We start from the raw sequence: 21132 nt of genomic DNA on the forward strand, positions 1-21132 counted from the left end.
GCTATGGTCATGTCACTGCACTCCAACCTGGGTGACAGAGTCAGACTCTGCCTCTAAAAAATAAATAATAAATAAATAAATAAATAAAATAACTAGAAGAGAATAATTTGAATGTTTTCAGCATAAAGACAAATATTTAAGGTGACACATATTCCAAGTACACTGATTTGCTCTTTACAAATTATATAAACATATTAAATGATCACATACCCTGAAACTAAGTACACCTATGATGCATTTTTTAATAAATTAAAGAATAAAAATTTATAAAGAATATAAGGTTTCTTTCTCACAAGAAAAATATTTTATCTTCAAATATATTTGCTCTTGCATGAGGCCTAGCTCTACAGTTTTAAGTACACGGCTGGGGTGGGGGCAGGGAATCCTGAACCCACCTTGAGCTGTGGAGCAATGCATATTGGGAAAATCCTAGGGTCAGAGATCATGCACTCTTGCCCAAATGGAGAGGTTCAAATCACCCTCAACACTCAGGAAAGATGATTCCTCTACCTTGTTGGATTGTCTCCCTGATGGGGAGCTCACTATGGGGCAAGACATTTCACCCCACTGCTGGTCAGTTTTCTTTTTTTCTTTTCTTTTTTTTTTTGAGATGGATTTTTGCTCTTGTTGCCCAGTCTGGAGTGCAATGGCACGATCTCGGCTCACTGCAACCTCTGCCTCCCGGGTCCAAGTGATTCTCCTGCCTCAGCCTTCTGAATACCTGAGATTACAGGCACCTGCTGCCACGCCTGGCTAAATTTTTGCATTTTTAGTAGAGACAGGGTTTCACCATGTTGGCCAGGCTGGTCTCAAACTCCTGACCTCAGGCGATCTGCCCGCCTTGGCTTCCCAAAGTGCTGGGATTACAGGCATGAGCCACCGCTGGATAGTTTCTACTGCTGGGAAGATCTTCCTTAGGCCAGATGCAGTGGTTCACATCTGTAATTCCAGCGCCTTCAAAGGCCGACACGGGAGGATCGCTTGAGCTTAAGAGTTGGATGGAGACCAGCCTGGGCAACATGGCGAAACTCTGCAAAAAATATAAAAATTCTCCAGGCATGGTGGTGCACGCCTATAGTTCCAGCTACTTGGGATGCTGAGGTGGGAGGATCACTTGAATCTGGGAGGTCGAGACTGCAGTGAGTTGTGATAGTGCCACTGCACTCCAGCCTGCGTGATAGAGCTAGACCATGTCTCAAAAAATAAAATAAAATAAAATAAAGGTCTTTTGTATATAAGGATTGAAAAGTAGAAAGTGCCTGAGAGAGAGGATGGCCAGCCCTTCCTCCAGGAAGCCTTTCTGGCCTTCTCTCCCCAAGTGAAAGCCAGAGGCTTTTCTACTCCTCCCTGCAGGGGAACAGTGAGGGGTAGAAAAGAGGACAGGGAGGTGGGATGGGACAGAGAGAGGGAAACGGGGACAGAGAGAAAAAGAAAAACAAGGAAACAGATCCAGTGAACAGATATGAGAGAGAGGGAGACAGAAAGAGAAAGAGAGAGAGAGAGAAGGGGAGAATGGGAGGAAGAGAAGGAGGGAAGTAGGGAGGGGGCATGAAGGGAGAAGGAATAAGGGCTCCAGGGTGAGATGTAGAGACTGAGAGACCCCCTCGCACTGTGCCTCCAACATCTGCCCAGAGGCGTGTGCCTGCACCATCAGACAAGGAGAGCAGATGTGGAGTTTAAAAAGGTCTGTGCTTCCTGAACACCTCATCCTGTCCTGTGCTGACCTCCTGCTGATAGCCTGCTCTGCCCGGAACTATGGGGAGGGCACATGGAGGATGGCCCATCCTGGCTTGCAGTCCCAAGGAGGGAGGATGAGCTGGTTCCTGCCCGAGACTGGCTAGCCCCAGTCCAGCACAATTCAAGGTCTTCGGAAACCTCTAGCCCCAACGTGAATGTCAGAAACCCTCGAGGGGCTGAGTCTTAAACTAATGAATGGACTCTCTGGGATAAAGGTATATGTGTTCCTATGAGGAGGCCACATAGCTAAGCCATAAAGAGAAACTGAATGTCCTTGTACAGAAGCTATCAGAGCCTTTCCTGAAAGGATGGCCATCACCAACATGACTCATTTCAAAAACTAGAGTGTAATCAGAATTGCCACAAACATCCATTCTTAAAACTCATGCATTGGCTGGAAGTGCTGAGTGCCAGTCTCACCATCCATCACTCCCTGAAAGGGTTCTGCTGTCTCATCAACTCATCAACTTGGGCCTATCATCACACCTGGGGGTCCTGGCAGCCATCTGAGAGGGAGGAAGTGGGTAGGAGGCACCCATCCTCATTCCTGTATTCATTCAGCAAATATTCGGAGTGCCCGCTTTGCACCAAGCCCGGAGGAAACAGTGGGAGCATGGAGAGATGCACTTCTGCCCTCAGAGAGTTTGCAGTCTGGGTAATTGTTCCAAAGCCATGAGTAAAAAGATTATTTCAACACAGGGGCCTATGTTGTGATGGGGAAAAGCATAGGACCCAGCAAACCAGAGAAGGGAGACCTGGCTTGGCTGAGGGAAAGCCTTCCAAGGAGGCAGTGCCTATGTCGAGACAAGAGGTAAGCATCCCAGGCAGAAGGGATGGCAGGTGCAAAGGTCCTGAGGCGGAAGAGGAGCTGAGGGGTGGAGCACAGTTCAGGCGGAGTGTGTGGCCGTGTGTGCAATGATCGTGTAACGCTGAGAATATACTGAAAACCATGAAGTTTTACACTTTGAAGGGCTGAAATATACAATATGAGATTTATATCTCAATGAAGCTGTTAAAAAAAAACTGGGTAAGGAAGTCACAGATTGAGAGAATATGCACAATCCTCAGATCTGAAGGTGGACTTGTGTCCAGAATACTTAAAGAGCTTCTAAGAGCAATACAAATAAGATATCTCAATTAAAAAAAAAAAAGCAAAAGAAACATTCAAAAGCATTCCCAAATGGCTAATAAACAGAACAAAGGATTCAATTTTATTAATCATCAGGGAAATGCAAATTAAGCCACAGGGAGACACCACTACACAATCGGCAGAATGGCCACGAGTACAGAGGCCGACAATACCAACATGTTGGCAAAAGTGTGGAACAAACACTGGTCTCATACACTGGAGGGGAAATATATTGTTTTAACCTCTTCGTTAACCTATCTGGCAGTTTCTAGTAAAGCTACGTCTATGCTTATCCTGTGACCCCACAATTCCTCTCCTGGGTAAATACCAAGGAGAAATGACTTCAGATGTTTATGGTGACGTTCACAGCAGCTTTCTAACAGCCCAAACTGGAAGCCATCCACGTGTTCATGCACAGGAGCACAGACAACCCGACTATGGGCTATCCCTACCAAAGAACACTGATACCCATGAACAGCTGGCTAAATCTCACAGACTGTTGCGCTAAAGCAGCCAGACACGTAACAGTACATAATTTATGATTCCATTCCATCCAAGAACAAGCTAAACCAATCTCATGTGACAGAGAGCAAAACAGTGGTAACCTTTGGGAGGGTATGACAGGAATTTTCTAGGATGATGGAAATGTTCTATCTGGGCGAGAGTTACAAGTGTACAAACATACGCCCCTGGGGGAGGGAAGACAAGCAAGGGCTCCCCATTTTTTTCACCTATCCTCCAAACTCTTCGTGGCCCCTCCTGCCCTCAGCACCAAGTTAAACTCCTTGGCCTGGTGACCATGTCCCTGCAGGAGCTGGTGCAGCTACCTCTGCAGCTTACTGCTCACTTCTGTGTAACAGTGGTTCCGCAATTTGAGTGTGCATCCAAATTACCTGCCAGGCTTAGGAAAACCGATTGCTGCCCACCCTCCATTCGGCCTGAGTTTCCATTCAGCAGGTCTTGGCTGGGGCAGGGTAATTTTCATTTCTCACAATTTCCCAGGTGATGCTGACGCTGCTGGTCTGAAGACTATGCTTTGAGAACTACTGCTTTCTATGAATCCTCTTCTCCAGCCTCTGTGTCTTTGTTCTGCACTTCCATCATCCAATATACATCTTGCTGATCTTTCAAAGCTACTTTAAAGACCACCTCCTTCATGGGGCCCTCCTGGGTTACTTCAGCAGTCAGTCTAAGGGCCTCTCAAGTGTCCTACTCCAGAAATTTGGGGTCACATCCTGAAGGGAGCTACTCTAATCTCAGAAATGTCTTTGAAGTCTATTATTTTAACTTAAAAAAAAGAATGCATATTTTACATTAGTCTCTGAAATATATCCGTATCTAGTTTAACTTATTTAACATTATGTATCTGGAGCAAAATGGAGGTTTTTAGAAAATACGCCATGTTTAGCCAGAGGACTTTGGCCCTCCTGGGCACCTACTGCACAGCTGGGGCTGGGTTACATGTATGCCAGTCTGAAAAAGCAACAAAATATTGCATTGTCAGACTATTCACATATCCTGCATGTTTCTGTTACCTCCCCTCTAAGAGAGAGCAGTGTGCCTCATTCACTTGTTTTCGACTTCAGATTTGTTCACGACTGTGCTTAATGTCTGGTACGTCAATGATTAGGCTGTTACAGATCAATTAAGTAAAAATCTCCGAGGGTGGAACCTCAGCATCTGTGGTTTTTTTTTTTTTTTTGAGAAAGGATCTCACTCTGTCACCCAGGCTGGAGCACAGTGGTATGCTCATAGCTCACTGCAGCCTCAAACTCCCAAGCTCAAGTGATCCTCCCACCTCAGCCTCCCAAGTAGCTGGGATTATACGCATGAGCCACCATGTCTGGCTAAAAAAAAATTTTTTTTTTTTTTTTTTTAGTGATGGGGTCTCACTATGTCCCAGGTTGGTCTCAAACTCCTGGCCTTAAACAATCTTCCCGCCTTGGTCTCCCTAAGTGTTGGGACTTCAGGTGTGAGCCACCATACCGGGCCTAAATGTGCCATTCTTAACTGGCCTCTGGGCCTTTGCAAATGTTGATCCCGTTGCCAGGCACAGCCTTCTTCACTGCACCCTCACCTGGCTATTCAACACATTTTCCTCTGGGCATCCCTCTCTAACTCCAAGAAGACTGGACTGGATGCCTCCTTCAAGCCCCTAAACCTCCGTATACCCCCCACCACTGCGTTACTATTGTTCTTTTTCATGCCAATCTCTCTCTCTAGACCATCAGTGCCTTGAGGGCAGAGACCTTCCCTGCCGTCACTCCCTGATACGTCACCAGACCAGGTGCTCAGGAAGTTTATTTTCTTATTGTATTTTTTTTTTTTTTTTTTTTTTTTTTAGGGACAAGGTCTTGCTATGTTGCTCAGGCTGGAATGCAGTGGCTATTCACAGGTACGATCAAGGTACACTGCAACCTGAGCTCAAGTGATTCTCCTGCCTCAGCCTCCCAAGTAGCTAAGACTACAGGCATGCACCCCCATGCCTGGCAGGAATGTTTTTTTGACTGAAGAAAGGATAGGACTGCTGGGAGGAGAACTTGCTCCACCCTCACTCATTCACTGGATACATACTGAGCATCAGCTGTGTACCAGGCATCATAAGCCACTGGGAACAAGGGTACAGGTCCAGCTCTTTGCCCTCAATGAGCTCAGAGTTTAGTGATGAAGGCAGACAGCAAACAAGCACCTAAAAAGAGCCCCAAAACACATGACGCAAAACCTGACAACTGACGGAGAGACATACAACCCAATAATCATGGCTGAGAGGTCAATATGCCTCTCTCAACAATGGACAAAAAGTGAGGATGCAGAAGACTCAACAGGATCCGTCAGCTCGACCTACGCAGCATCCACAGAACACCCCACCCAACGAGAGCAGAGGGCCCATCCTTCTCAAATACACATGGAACATTCTACAGGTAGGCTAGGGCATATGCTGGGCCATAAAATACATTTAAATAAATTTAAAAGGACTGAAACCATACAAAATATGTTTTCCAACCACAATGGGATTAGCAGAAGGATAAATTAGACATCAGCAGCAGGAGATGTGGGAAACACACAAATACTTGGAAGTTACACGACACAGTTTTAAATAATCCATAGGTCAAAGAAGAAATCACACAGGGGATTATTAATAGAAAGTATTGTGAGCTGCATGAAAATGAAAACACAACATAACCAGTCACAAATACATAAATTAGGTAATTTCAAACAGGGAAAGGTGGTGTGAAGAAAATGAGGTGTGCGACAGAGTGCAGAGGAGGGAAGTACACCCACAGCATATCACCCTCCCTGTGTCCACACCCTTGGCACAGCCTCATCGGAGGGGAGAACACGTCCCTGCCCCTTACGCCTTTGGGCCTGGCCATGGCACCTGCTGCTGCCACTGGGGTGTGTGTGGAAAGGATGATGTGCCAGTTGTGAACTTGATTCTAAGAAGCCCTCTGCTGTTTCTCAGGGTACATGCTGCCCCTTCAGCCTAGGCCCCAGGATGAACACACAAGAAGCAGAGCCACCAAGATGAACCCAGCTTTCACTCAGCTTCCTCTGCAACTAGGAGTACCCAAGGATATGAAAGGAGAAATTTGACAAGTGGAGCTTTCAAGGGGACTAACCCAGCTGAGAGGCATGACCTGTTGCTTTTCTACCTTTCTCCTTCTTTCTGCCTGGGATATAGATGCAATGGTTAGAACTGCAGCAGCCATCCTGTGTTCATGAGAAACCTTGGAAATGGATGCTGCAGAAGGAACTTTAGTCCCTGAGACTGTGTGGAGTTGCCAAATTTGACCTGGATCTCCTGCTTCTGGATTTATTTCACATGAAAGAAGAATCTCTAAATTACTTAAGCCATCGTAATTGAGTTTTTCTTACTAGAAGTCAAACACAATTCCTAACCAACACAGAATGTTTAGGAAAAACTTCTGTAGTAGACTGTCTTTTCCAAAAATACTCACAACAATATCTCCTATCTCAGTGGTCTTTATACAATGTGAGCTTAATATTCCTCCCATTGAATAGGAGAGACTACGTCCCCTCCCGTTGAACCTGGGTAGACCTTTGTGACTGTCTTAACTCATAGGGTATGGTGGAAGTGGTGCTACAGGACTTCCAAGGCCAGATCATAAAAATGCCATGCACTTCTACCTGCTCAAGAGGGACACTTACTCTTAGAACCCAGCCACCATGCTGTGCAGAAGCCCAAACTCACGTAGGCAGAGACCACATGGAGTGGCCACAGACAAGTGTTCTGGCCAACCTTCCGGTTTAAGTCTTGGACAACAGCCAGCCTCAACCACCTGATGTGTGAGTGAAGATGTAGGGAGCCGAAGTCCCATGGGACATGACCAACTCAGCATTCCGCTGGAGGCTATATGATCAAAGAGCAAACTGTTTATCATGAATGCAGGATGTGGGCAAACTCACGACTGCACCTGCCGACAGAAGGTTTGCTGGAGGCAATCACTCCCTGGCACTGAGGTTATCTACCACGACATCTAGAGAAAGCAGTCTTGCAAGCTTACTCTGGAGCGAACAGCTGACCCCTTCTTCCACCTCCCTCCTCACTATCTCTTTTGCCTAATAAATACAGAGGGCTGTGTAAAGCTCTGGGCCCTTGTCCACTAGAGGCAAGGTGCCCCCTGACCCCTTCTTCCAAATATACTCTTTTGTCTACTATGTAACTCGCACAGACCTAGGGGGACTGAACAAAGGGGGCGAACGTGGGAATAAAAGACAAGAGACAAAAGAGTATATTTGGAAGAAGGGGTCACCTTGCCTCTAGTGGACAAGGGCCCTGAGCTTTACACAGCCCTCTGTATTTATTAGGCAAAAGAGATAGTGAGGAGGGAGGTGGAAGAAGGGGTCAGCTGTTCGGTCCAGAGTAGGCTTGCAAGACTGCTTTCTCTAGATGTCGCAGTAGATAACCTCAGCGCCAGGGAGTGAATGCCTCCAGCAAACTTTTTGTTTGCAGCGCAGCCGTGAGTTTGCCCATATCCTGCATTCATGACAAACAGTAGTTTGCTGTTTGATCATATAGCCTCCAGTGGAATGCTGAGTTGGTCACTTCCCATGGGCCTTCGGCTCCCTACATGAAGACACTAGGAGCTGGGATCACCCAGCTCCTAGCCATCAGGTCACCCCCAGTCTTTGAGTCTTCCAGCTGAGGCCCCAGACATCATGGAACAGAGACCAACTCCCACTACCATGCCCTGTCCAAATTTCTAGTCCAGAGAGTCTGTGAGCATAAAAACATGCTTGTCTTATGCCACTAAGTTCTGGGGCACCACTAGTTTGAAGTGGTAACACTAGAGCTGAGACCTGAACGGGAAGATCAGGGGTAGGACATTCCAGTAGAGGGAAGAGCAAAACTGTGAGATGTGAATGCATTCGTAGTATCTGAAGAACAGTAAGAAGGCCAGTGTGGCTGAAGGCAGTGATGAAGTAAACGGTAAAGGAGGTACTGCCAGAGAGGTGGACAGGGGCCCCGTCATGTGGGCCTCCTGTGTGAGGAAACTTCTCCTGGGGCAGGATGGTGACAACTTCCAGAGTTATCTCCCAATCAGCAAACTGGCTTCTGAACAGGCCTTCTGAATGCCTTAGCCCAAAGGAGGGCTTGGTAGGAACTTTTGGCTTCTTCTAGGAGAGACTTGTTTTAGATGAAGAAACAGAGGATAGAAGGTGTCCAGGCACCGCACCTGTTCAAAATCTCTAGCTGTTCACCATATACAAAGAAAGGCATAAGCTCCTTGGCCCAGCATTTTTGGTACTTCTCGATCTGGTCCTAGCCTTATTTGGGGATCCATTACTTGATCCCTGATCCTACCTCCTACCTGGCTTTCCAAAATTTTCTATGTTCTAACCATGTGTGATGATGTGTCATTCTCCAAACATACCATGAGCCTGTGGGCATTTGCTCATGCTGACCCCCTTACTCGACACGCCCTCTTCCACCACTACCCTGGCCTGGAGAACTCCCTGAGAGTCCATCTCAACGGCACCTCTTCCGCAAACCTTCCTGCATATGTCTTTCCCTCTCTCATGCCCCTGCAGATTCTGCATAAAACTACAGTTCTGCAAATTATACTTACACAGAGTAATGAAAATTGTCTGTTCACATACTGATTTCTCCTCGCCACCTTCTCCCTCTCTCCCTGCAAAAGGAAACCTACTCAAGGGTAGGTTCTGAGCCTTATTCAGCTTTGGGGCTCCAAGACCTATTTCAGTGCCTACAGTAAACATCCTGTGATGTTTCCAGAATGAATGGTCAATTCAGATGGATAGATGAATGGATGGATTGCTGGTTGGATGGGTAGATGAGGAATGGACGGATGGTTGGATAGGTGGGTAGACATCTGAGTAGTAGATTAATTGGGAGTGAATGAGTGCATGGTTGTGTCACTTGATGCATTAGTAGATGAAATGACAGATGAGTGGGTGAAAGGCTGGCTGGCTAGGTGGATGGGTAGAGACTGACAGACGGGCAGGTGAGGAATGTTCTTATGACTGGGTTCCTGGAAGGATGGAAGGCAGCCGTTAAACCAGAAGTCAGTAAGCTTTTTCTGTAAGGGGCCAGATGATAAATATTTTAAGTTGTGTGAGCCACGTGTGGTCTCAGTTGCATATTCTCCTTTGTCTTTTTTCACAAATGTTTAAAAATGTAAACTCCATTCCTATGGAGCCCATAGGCTACACAAACCCAGGACTGTGGCCATCAGGATGACTAGAATTCATGGAAGCCATTGAGTTAGCTATAGCTACCATGTGACAAGCACAGGGCTGCACCTCAAACACAGAAGGCCACTCCCCGCCCCCAACATCAATAGCACAATGAAGCCAGGACCTTTCCTGCTGGGGAGATTTGGGAGGCACCGTCAGCTCCTCCTCATCACTGGACAGCCTTGGGATCTCAACAGCACCAGTCTCTAAGAGGAAATTCTGAAGAACTTGCCAAGCTTAGCAACCAGTGATAGATTCGAAGCCGGGGAGTGGTGAAGATTGCCCCAAAGTCTATGGGTCTCCTTTAAGACTCATGTCCCTAGCTAGGACCTGGAGTCACACTGGGAGATGTCTGCCCTCTCTATTCCCGTAAGCACTGATATGATAAAATATAGCTCCAGACCCCACGACTTCCTGCAACCAGCTTCTGAGTGGTGACTTTTTTTTTTTTTTTTAGACAGAGTCTCACGCTGTCACCCAGGCTGGGGTGCAGTGGCATGATCTCGGCTCACTGCAACCTCCGCCTCCTGCGTTCAAGTGATTCTCCTGTCTTAGCCTCCTGAGTAGCTGGGACTACAAGCACCCACCACCATGCCTGGCTAATTTTTGTATTTTCAGTAGAGATGGGGTTTCACCACGTTGGCCAGGCTGGTCTCGAACTCCTGATCTCAGGTGATCAGCCCACCTCAGCCTCCCAAAGTGCTGGGATTACAGGCATGAGCCACTGCGCCTGGCCTGAGTGATGACTTTTATGGGCTCTCCCTTCACCCCATCCTTAGGATATTATTATGGATTACCAGGGGCTTCAATGTCTTTCCAACTGGCAGGAAGCAGAGCAAACATAGATGCAAGTTTCCCAGTTAAAGCCCTCTTAAAAAGTCACAAAACAAAATTGCCCAGCCCCTCTGTCATGCTGTCAGCCCAGAAATAAGGGAGAGAGAAGAAAAAAAAATGGGAAACTGATCCTTCAGGCCTTTGCCAAATAGATCTTTTAGGTATAAAAGCTGAATGGGGGCTGGTACATTTCATACTTGAGGGCTTTGGGGTTCAAGAGTGCACACAAGGCTTTTAACCTGCGGGGACAAAAATGAGAGGCCGAGAGCACCAGACCAGAGTAGTGCTCTATCCGCCCTCCTGGGGTCCTGGCTGCTATCAGCTCACGCAGGGATGTGATGCCAGGGTGACATTGCTGATAGGGACCTCAGCTGGGTTCAGCAAGAGGCCTGGTTTGGTGTTGAGTGCGCTGGTACATCCAGAGATGGCCCCTGCCCCATGGAGCTCTGAAGGCAGCCAGGAACACCCAGTGAATGCGAGGGGAGTGGCCTGGGAGCCAGGAGACCCGGCGCTTGTCCTGGCTCCACCACTGTGTGACGCAGGCCATGTCACCTCCTCTGGGCTTCCACATCACCACCTACAAAATGTCCAGGTGCACAGTCCCAGCTCTGACATTCTTGGAGATGGTGAATGATTCAAAGCACCATAGAATCCAATGCTCAACCATGGCAAGAGTGCAAACTGCCCAGAGAGAGCTCAAAGGAGCAGGGAGCCTGAGTCCGCCATGGTCCCCTACTTCCCGAGTCTTTGCTGTGCCCTCTTCTCACGCTTCCCTATGGCCTAGCCCCAAGCATCACCTCCTCAGGGAAGCCTGCCCAAGGTTGTTGGTCACCCCCCTCATCCGTCCCCTTTGCTGGCCAGAGAGCTCCTGGGGAAGGGCCCTGTCTGACCTGTCTTCCCATTCTCCAGTTCTTGTCACGCAGCGAGAGTTCAAAACAATGTCTACTGAACTGAATTGAGCTGACTGCAAAGGCACACTCTGCAAGCTGTCCTGTGAGTTATGAAGGGGAGCAGTGCCTGATGTTCAGGCTGTCCCCAAGTCTGGCCTCCTTTCCTCTGAAAGCCCAAAGGAGCCCCTCACCACCAGCTCAGGCACTACCGCCCTGACGCTAAGGAGACTGAGGAAGACTCTTGATACCCTCAGCTGCTCTGTCACCAGGCAGACACTTTCTCCATACGAACATAAACATCACACACACACAGGTACACAAACTCACGTACACAAACTCACACATAGCAATGCCCAGAAACACTCCACTGTCCTCTTCCTGCCTTTCTCAGCAAGAGGGCTAAGGAAACCTCAAACATCCTGCCCAAAACCTCAGACCATGCCCCCACGACCCCATCCCTGAGCAAGGAGACGCATCCGCTGTCTGCCCCCGGAAGCACATTAATCAGGAGACGGACTTCCCTGAAAAGCCTCGGTGAGTGCTTGCCTGCTGCCAGGCCTCTGTTAATGGAAATCACCTCTGTCTCCACATTGCTTTCCTGCCTCTTATATCACAGACTTGTAAAACGGCAATTAGTTTTGGACAATTAAAATGATTAACTCACCAGATTTAAGTGCTGGAGCATCTCCACGTATCTGCAGAGGGAAAGAGGGTTGAGGCTGCATTAATCCCCATCCTGTGTAAGCCCAGGAGGGTGACGTTTTGTTTATAAGCTCAAGGCCACAGGCAGCTCCTTGGGGACTCACGCTTTCTCTGAAGATAGCAGTTCCTGTGCGATGACAAGGGCTCTGGACTGTCCTTCCAGCTGTGGGAGGAAAGAGAGCAATCAGGTGGGACAGGCATCAGTGGTTTCTGGAGGAGGCCACCATGCTGCTGGAGGCAAGTTCCAAGCGTTTCTCAGACCATTTCCTGGCACTCATAACCTGTATGTTCTTCAACAACTTATTTAACCTCTCTGCACCTCAGTTTCCTCATCTGTAAATGTGGATTTTATTTTAAAAATGTATTTATTTTATTTGAGACAAGGTCGTGCTCTATTACCCAGGCTGGAGTGCAGTGGCGTGATCTCAGTTCCCTGCAGACTCGAACTCTCAGGCTCAAGCGATCCTCCTACCTCAGCCTCCTGAGTAGCTGGGACTATAGGTATGTACCACTACACCTGGCTAATTTTTAAAATTTTTTGTAGAGACAGGGTCTTATTACATTGACCAGTTCAAGGCTGGTCTTGAACTCCTGGGCTCAAGCAATCCACCCACCTTGGCCTCCCAAAGTGCTGAGATTATAGGCGTGAGCCACTGAGCCCAGCTGTAAATGCAGATTTTAACAGCACCTAACTCTGAAGGTTGTTGAGCTAATGCCCAGCATGGCACCTGGCATTTAGTAAATGCTCAATGGCCATGATGATGGCATGACCTTTATATCCCACTTCATGACCCCACCAATCTTGAGCAACCTGTGGTTCCCTGTACTGAGGAATTCTCTCTTTTCTCTTGCTTTTGTACATGCTGTTCCCTCAGTGTCCTTTCCCCCTCCTCTACCTGGCTAACTCACAGTCATCCTGTAAGACTTAGCTACGGGAGCACCTCCTCCAAGAAGCCTCTCCTGATCCTCCCCGCTCAACGGGCTGGGCTAGGCATCCTTTCTGAGCATCCCCCTCTCATGACACTTATCATTACTGTGAAACAATTACATCTCTCCAGGAGGACAGGGACCAGGAACTCCCACCTCTGCATGACCAGTGCTTAGCATATGGTAGTTCTCTTTGTTGGCTGAAAGAGTGAGTGAGGAGTGAGTGAGTGAGTGAGCAAGCGCACATTCATTCCCCTTCGGAAGCACTAACTCTGCAGGCTGACCTCAGATGGTGAGCTATTTAACCCATCTGAGCCCCAGTTTCCACACCTATGTGATCTGGAAATAGACTGAGATTATGTCTATGAACAGGAAGGATGGGCTGGGCTGAGCCAGATGCCTGGGCCTTCTGCCACAAGCAGGCTCCTGCTAGGTGGCCCCAAACCTGCCAGATATCAGACACAACTAGTGGCCGGGATCCAGAAATGCAAAGACACGCTGTGGTGGCCTGACGAAATAGACAGGGGAGGCTGTGAACGTGCAGGCATGGCTGGCAGCGGGTGGCCCATGGCAGAGCAGAGGGCACTCAGCTGGGAACACCTGCCTCCTGGTACAACTCTACACAAATCACTTTCAAGGTCAAGCCTCAGTTTCCCCATATGTGGACAAACTAACTTCTAAATTCCCTTCTGTGCTAAACCTTGCGTGTTACTAAACTTAAGGAGCCACTCGTCAAGTGAGTGATCCACTCTAGTGATGAGAAAATCACTGCTGAGAAAGTCACTGCATAGTGTTGTGGTTAAAAGCATGGGCTCTGAGGCCAGGCACAGTGGCTCACGCCTGTAATCCCAGCACTTTGGGAGGCTGAGGCGGGTGGATCATGAGGTCAAGAGTTCGAGACCAGCCTGGCCAACACAGCAAAACCCTGTCTCTACTAAAAATACAAAAAAATTAGCCAGGCATGGTGGCGGGCCCTGTGATCCCAGCTACTCGGGAGGCTGAGGCAGGAGGTGGAGGTTGTAGTGAGCCGAGATTGCGCCATTGCACTCCAGCCTGGGCAACAGTGTGAGACTCCATCTCAAAAAAAAAAAAAAAAAAAAGCATGGGCTTTGGAACTAGGCAGTTTCCTGCCTCTAACTCTTATTTGTTGAACAAGTCATTTAGCTCTCTGTGCCTCAATTTTCTTACCTGTGAAATGGGCACAATAGGAAAATAGTATCCAGCACATATGCATGTCATAAGGATCAGATGAGTGTCTATATAGAGAATCTCTCACACTTGGAACTGTGCCTGGCACACGGCAAGTACTATGGAATTATTGGCCATCATTATCCTTGTTGTTTTTGTCACTGAGGTGGTGCCAGGAACAAAACCAAGTAACCAGGGATAGAAGAAGGAAAAAAAAAATGTATAGAGTCGAGTAGGGGAAAGGCCTTAACTGCAAAATGAAGGCTGGGCCACTCCTCTGACAGCAGCAGCAGAGACAGTGGAAAGCAAATGGACTCTGGAATCAATCTCATCCATTTCAAACCCAGCTCCAGCACTGTTTCACGGTATGACCTCTGGCGAGCCCCTATCTCTGAGCCTCAGTGTTTTCGTCTGAGATCTGGTAGAGAATAACCAACCCGGTCTCACACACTGGCTTCTTGAGGATGCCTTCCTGACTCAGGGCCTCTGCATGTGCTGTTCCCTCTTCTTGCAATGCTCTTCCCCAGATCTTTTCACTTGTATTTTCTGGTTCTTTTAGGTCTCTGCTCAAAAGTCACAACCTCAGCACAGTCATCCATGACTGCCTGACCTAAAGAACACCCCAAATCATTTTCCAACCCGGGGTTTCTCTATCTTGGACTGCTGACATTCTGAAGAATAGTTTTTGCTGTAGAAGCTGTTCTTATGTATTTACAGGATAACCAATGGCATCCCTGGCTTCTACCCACTGGATGACAATAGGAGCCTCCACTCCCTCAACCCCCACTGTGACAACCAAAAATGTCTTTAGATACTGCCAAATGTCCTAGGGCTTGGGGTGGTGTAAAACGTCACCCCTGGTTAAGGGCTCCTGCCCCATCTTTATCCTGCTGCGCTTTTCATCAGAGCAGACACACACCAGAGCAGCCTGGGCTTTCCCCTCTGCACTCAGCCTTCCTCACTCTGGATCCTCAGAACGTCGCCACAGTGGCACAAAGACAACTATGCTGGAAGTCAAGATGCCTGGATCCTCCCCCAAACAAGGCCATGGGTGGCTGTGTGACCATGGGCGAGCCCCTCTCAGATGCCTCCGTTTCCTCCTCTGGCAAACAGGTGAGGGTTCCTATCCTGCCAGGATGAGATGAGATGATGGATGGCAGCCGTCACACTATACCCAAACTTCTGGAGTTGCCATCATTACCACTGTTACAATCTCCAAGCTGTCGAGGACAGGCTTTTGGTAGGGTCCAGACACGGGCCCCTCTGCACGTCCCACCCAGCCCCTCCTGCTAGACGTGCAGATTCTGGGTGGGACGCACGGGGCAGTCCTGCTTCAGTGACTCTGCGATGATGGATGTGTCTTCACCAGGCGGCCAACGGGGAGGCCTGGCAGGCTGTATGCCCGAGGCACGCAGAAACTGCTTCTGGGCGTTGCCCAACTGGGCCATTTAATATAGATGTTTGTTTAACCAGGAAATGAACTCCGAGGCTGACGGCAGCGTCCAGGGACAGGCTTCTGGGAACAGGGCTCCTCCCAGGAGCGTGGGGGTTGGGGGGTGCCAAGGCCCATGCTATTGCTATGGCATTTCTCAGGCTGAAGCTATGGGTGTTAACATCAGGCCACCTGCCCCTGCCTGAGGCTGTCCCCAGGGCCACCGGCCTCCTCCCTGGTCCCCAGCAAACCAGCTGGTTCAACACTTGGCTATTCTGGGACCCGAGCAGGTCGGGAGGGGTAGTTCTTCCTCCAGGGAACCTCAGTGTTAGATAGTGGGTCACACAAAGAGTCAAGAATCTGGGTCCTCAGTCTCCATGGCTTAGTTTTTCCAACTGTAAAATTGGGTGCTCAGCCTCCTTCTAGGACATCAGTTCCCAAAATACAGCCTGAGAACCTCCCTTTTCCAACTACATATCTGTATGAACCTGGATATTATTCATTTAAGTCAACCAAAACAATTCCAACCAACTGAGTGGGGAAGCAGATAGGTGAATCCAGCTACCTTCTGTTCAGCCAGACATTAATATTTGTAAAATTGTAAAAATGTCACTCTTCTCCCTGTTTTTTCTTGATTGTTTTAGAAAATAGGGGTTTTTTTTCACACAAAAGTGCTACTTATATTAACATGTAATGGGTTTGTTATTTTAAAATGCATTAAAAGATGTTTCAAAATTTTCTGATTGACTTTCTAATGTGGTAAACATTGAAGAGATGTGATTCATAGAAACAAAAACTCTTTGGGGACCTTGATCATTTTTAAGAGGGGAGGTGGGTCTGAGACCAAAAAGTTTTGAGAACCACTGCTTCAGAGGTTGTCACACAAAGACAGCAAAGGGTTGTGGGCGGAAAAGCTCTTCGTAATCAGTAAAGAGCTACAGGGGAGTGTAGCATCGCTGTATTATTACAGGGGCCAGGGAACCCCAGGCCTTTCAGCCTGTCCCTCAGGATGGTCCCCAAGTATTCCCAGGGTCCACACAATCCTTCCCCACAATGTCCTACCTGTGGGAGAGGAAGGAACAACCTCAAGATGCCTGTCTTGTCGCCTCCCCTCTCTGTGTACAGGCCTCCTGGGTCCACACCTCCTCAGCCTTTAAGATGGCGCAGCCTGATGTTAACAGCCACCTCTTTCACTGGTCTCTGCCAGTCCTTTGCCAAGCTCCATGCCCCCAAAGCCTCTGTGACTGGCTCGGCACATGCCCCCATCAGTTCACACCTGTCTCCCTGCACCTGTGGTCACTGGGCACTCCAATCTGAATGCCCTGTGCTCACTTCCTTGAGACCTCCCTCCTCCTCAGATGTCTCTCAGCAGTGTGTTCCTCCACTCCCTCCAGCCTGGGCCTCACCCACACTCCACACTGCTCTGCCTCTGAAGTCCAGGCTTCCCACCTCTCATCTTGGACCCAAGCTCTGACCCTCCCTGTACCATTGACTGACCTGTCTCTCACTCACTCTGACCTCCAGCCTCCTAGCCATTCCCACAGCCTCCTTCTTCCGTCACCTGCACCCTTGAGTGGCTGCAGAGGCTCCCAGCGCTTACAGAAAGGGGCCCCTGTGGCTCAGCTCAGGGCTGTTCCCAGTCCCCTCTACCACTCCTCCCTGCCACATGGAGCTCCAGGTGATCCCTTAAGCCCACTCTATTTTTTCCTACCTCTGGGTGTGTTTGGCTTACACAGTTTCCTGTGCCCAGAATCCCCACAGAGCCTCAATAAACATCTCTAGGTCACAGGCTACATCTGAGGTGTCCCTGATGCCCCATATGCGCCAGCCTCCTCAGCCATGCAGCCCCCTAAAATAACCCACATCCACACACAAGGAAGGGGCCACCTTCCATGGCTGTTTCAAGCCCTGGGGAAATTTTCCTTGTGAGTCTTCTATGTGTTGAGGGTCCCAGGAAGGAGCCAGCTGGAGTATTCTGAAGTCACATCTGGAGACAGGAGAGTGCTCAGAAACCCAGATACATGGGGCACTAGGCTCCAGGAGAACACAGTCTCCAAGTCCCCTGGGGACCACCAGGGCAGGCAGGGAACACAGGTCGGGGTTTCCAGCACAGCCTTCAACAGCTGCTGGAAAACTCAGAGACAGGTACTCAGGGAGAGGTGGCTCACTCTTTATCCCAGCTGTCACCTGTGTTCCTGGTGGCAGCACCGCGGGAAGAGGAGGCAGAGGAGAGTGCGTGCCTGCCAGGACAAGTGAGGGGAGAAGGAGGGACCCAACAGTGGCCCCCTGGCTTCCCCACGACAGCTGGTCAGTTTCCAGATCATGCTGACTAGTCCAGTTCCTGAAGTTAGGCTGGTGTGAGTGTGGGTTTGGCCCAGCTACTTAAAAGACCTTTAATTTTGGAGAGATCTTTGGTTCTGGCTACAGTCTGTAACAAATTTGCAGAAGCAATGGGCTATCTTGGAACACCCTGAATGCGGGATCAGGAGGCCTGACTTCTACTCCTGACTTGGCCTCCAACCTGCTGAATAGCCCTGAGCAAGGAATGAGTGACAAGCTGCAGTTTTTCTTCCAGTGATCTCCTATATCACTGAAACTTCGTTGAACAGTAGCTTGCCACCTCTCCTTCCCTCCACCCCCGGCAACCACTATTCTACTTCTTGCTTCTGTGAATTAGGCTAATTTTATTTTTTAGAGACTTAGGGATCTCATTCTGTCACCCAGGCTGGAATGCAATGGCATCTGGGCTCAAGTGATCCTTCAGCCTCAGCCTCCTGAGTAGCTGGGACCACAGGCATGCACGCCATCACACCCAGCTAATTTTTTTATTTTTTACAGAGACGAGGTCTCACTATGTTGCCCAGGCTGGTCTCCAACTCCTGGCCTCAAGTGAACCTCCTGCCTTGGCCTCCCAAAGTGCTGGGAACACAGGCATGAGCCACCATGCCTGGCCCTATATTTTAGACACCTCATGTAAGTGGAATCATGCAGTATTTGTCCATCTGTGACTGGCTTATTTCATTTAGCATCAAGCCCTCCAAGTTCATTCACATTGTTGCAAATGGCAGAATTCCCTTCCTTTTTATGGCTGAATAATATCCCATTGTATACACAGACCACATTTTCCTTATCCACTCACCGAAGGATGGGCATTAAGAGTGTAGATCTGGCCGGGTGCAGTGGCTCACACCTGTAATCCCCGCATTTTGGGAGGCCAAGGCAGGTGGATCACCTGAGGTCAGGAGTTCAAGACCAGCCTGACAAATATGGTGAAACCCCATCTCTACTAAAAATACAAAAATTAGTCTGGCGTGGTGGCGTGAGCCTGTAGTCCCAGCTACTCGGGAGGCTGAGGCAGGAGAATCTCTTGAACCCAGGAGGCGGAGGTTGCAGTGAGCCGAGATCACACCACTGCACTCCAGCCTGGGTGACAGAACTGTCTCAAAAAAAAAAAAAAAAAAAGTGTAGCTCTTACGTTAAACGTTCTTGCCACGGTGAAAAGAAACAGTGGTCTCTAAATGCTCCTTTCAGCTCTCTCACCTTCTGGAATCCTAAGAGAGCGGCTGTGACTGTGATTAGCAGCTCCCCATGTTTGATGGCAGGAAAGGGCCAGTGCTGGCTCAAACAAGACACAGCCCTCCCCATCTCACTTAATTCCAGAAAGGTCCAGCCATGACTTCAAACAGCCGGCTAATGGCTGGATTCTATGCCTTCATCCCATCTGTTCTTGCCTCCTATAAACTTTTCTCCTCCTTTCTAATTAACTACATTCTGCTCTCTTCCAAGGAGCACTTAGGCCTCACCACCTCCTGGAAGCCTTCCCGACTGCTCTGACTCTTACAACATAGAACCCTTCCACTGCTCATGGTTTAGTTCACATCGCTGGGCATGAGGGTTGCCCCTGAGACCTAAAAATAAAATCCTAAACTCCTCAACTGACTGAACAAGCCCCCTCTTGATCAAGGGGACCCCAGAAAAACCTTAGGTTGAGTTCTCAGTCATGACGTGATGGGTGGTTGGAACACATCATTATACTCCTTCCCTCTTTCAGTTTAGACACAACATCTGACCAGCACTAATGTTAAAATAGAGATCATAAGACTGACAGAACGGAATCTGTGGCAATAAGATGCCAAATTATAAACAAGACCTAAGGCTGTGCCAGGCAAGGGTTAAGCCATGTACCCCACACTTAAAGAATGAATTTTGTTCTCACTGCCATGAGGTTTTTCTTTTTCACCAGCAGCTAAACAAGCACTGGCCTCAAGATAAGCAATGCTGAAACAATTGCAGCTCAGCCACCATCAGACACTGACTAAGCCCCCTGTTCTGCCAGCCAAGCTACAGCTTTGATTGGATTGATTGGACAAGAGACTGATTTCTATGATTTTCTCCTAATAAGAGACCACCCACCATGGACTGGCTCTGGCTGGTTTGAGGAGGCTGTGCACTGAGTGCCTTCATGCTGCCCCTGCTTCGTCTTTTGACATATAAGACCTAACTGTAATACATTTAAATGTTAAGTCTCCACCCCAAAGTGAACATGAGACACAGGCAACATGCATGCTTGCTTATCACACGTGCACAATGCCTTCTTTTATGAATATCCATAGCTATTCCTATAACTTGCTGAATATGTAAACTTGTCCAACCCCTGCAGCATAAATTCCTGTCTTACCCCTCCCTCCCTCAAAGCAGGCGCTTTGACTACCTGCTTTGAGCACCTGCTAAAGGCTTTAGCCAGAGGCTACACCTCCCAGCCCATGAGAACAGCCACCTTACAGGCTGCAACCCCTTATAAGAAATAAAGTCTCTTCTCCAAATTTATAGATCTTGCCATTTTTCAGTTAAATTCCATAACCCTTCCATCTCATGTGCAACCTTGGTTCATTTTTTTAAAATATGACATACAACATTCAGAGTAGATAAAATATGAATATAAAGTTTAAAGATCATCACGTGAATTGCTTTTTCATCCTCCAACTCAACTGTAAGTTCCCCAAAGTTGGGACCCCATTAGCTTCTTCTATGGCATCTCCTAGAGCCGAGGGCACCACGAGTGCTCCACATAGACTGGGTGATTCCTGCACATGGACCAGAGTTCAGACTTCCGTGAGCACACGTGAGTCACTGAGGATCTTGTCAACAGGCAGATCTGGGTGCAACAAGTCTGGGGTGGGAGCTGGGATGCTGTGTTTCTAATGATCCCCCAGATGCTAGGGTGCTGTTGGTCCACATGTGGCACTTTGGCCATAGGCCATGAAGAGAGAGAGAGAGTGACCACCGCCAAGTCAGGAAGGAGAAAGCAAGACTGAGTATCACCTGTGGCCTACATCCCAAACACTAGGGCAAAGGGCATGTCTGAGACTTAACAGAGAGGAAACTCAGCCACAGAACAAGCTCTCCCAGGGCCAGGGGATCCTAATCTGACCAGCCCTTTGGCCCTGGTTGCCTTCCAGCCCCTCAAGGCTCTCAGCAAGGGGTGTGAGGCATACACGTACCCAGGACACCCTCCAGAACCTTGGAGTCCCTCTTCTCTCCCGTCTCCTCTGAGTTGTGTCTGCCTCCCTCCC

At 48.6% G+C, this 21132-nt stretch overlaps 1 protein-coding gene across 5 annotated transcripts in view; it reads right to left on the minus strand.

The window, feature by feature from the left end:
* FGD5 (FYVE, RhoGEF and PH domain containing 5) overlaps window positions 1-21132 on the minus strand; it is a 151503-nt gene that overhangs the window by 41321 nt on the left and 89050 nt on the right. For all 5 annotated transcript variants that reach the window (XM_063630257.1, XM_055260332.2, XM_055260333.2 and 2 more), the window contains 2 exons: window positions 12117-12175; window positions 11975-12005 (listed from right to left, as the gene is read on the minus strand). In XM_063630257.1, the coding sequence (XP_063486327.1) occupies window positions 11975-12005; window positions 12117-12175 (90 nt within the window). The remainder of the gene's footprint in view (window positions 1-11974; window positions 12006-12116; window positions 12176-21132) is intronic.

This window comes from Symphalangus syndactylus, chromosome 21, assembly GCF_028878055.3.
Source record: "Symphalangus syndactylus isolate Jambi chromosome 21, NHGRI_mSymSyn1-v2.1_pri, whole genome shotgun sequence".
NCBI classification, from domain to species: Eukaryota; Metazoa; Chordata; class Mammalia; order Primates; family Hylobatidae; genus Symphalangus; species Symphalangus syndactylus.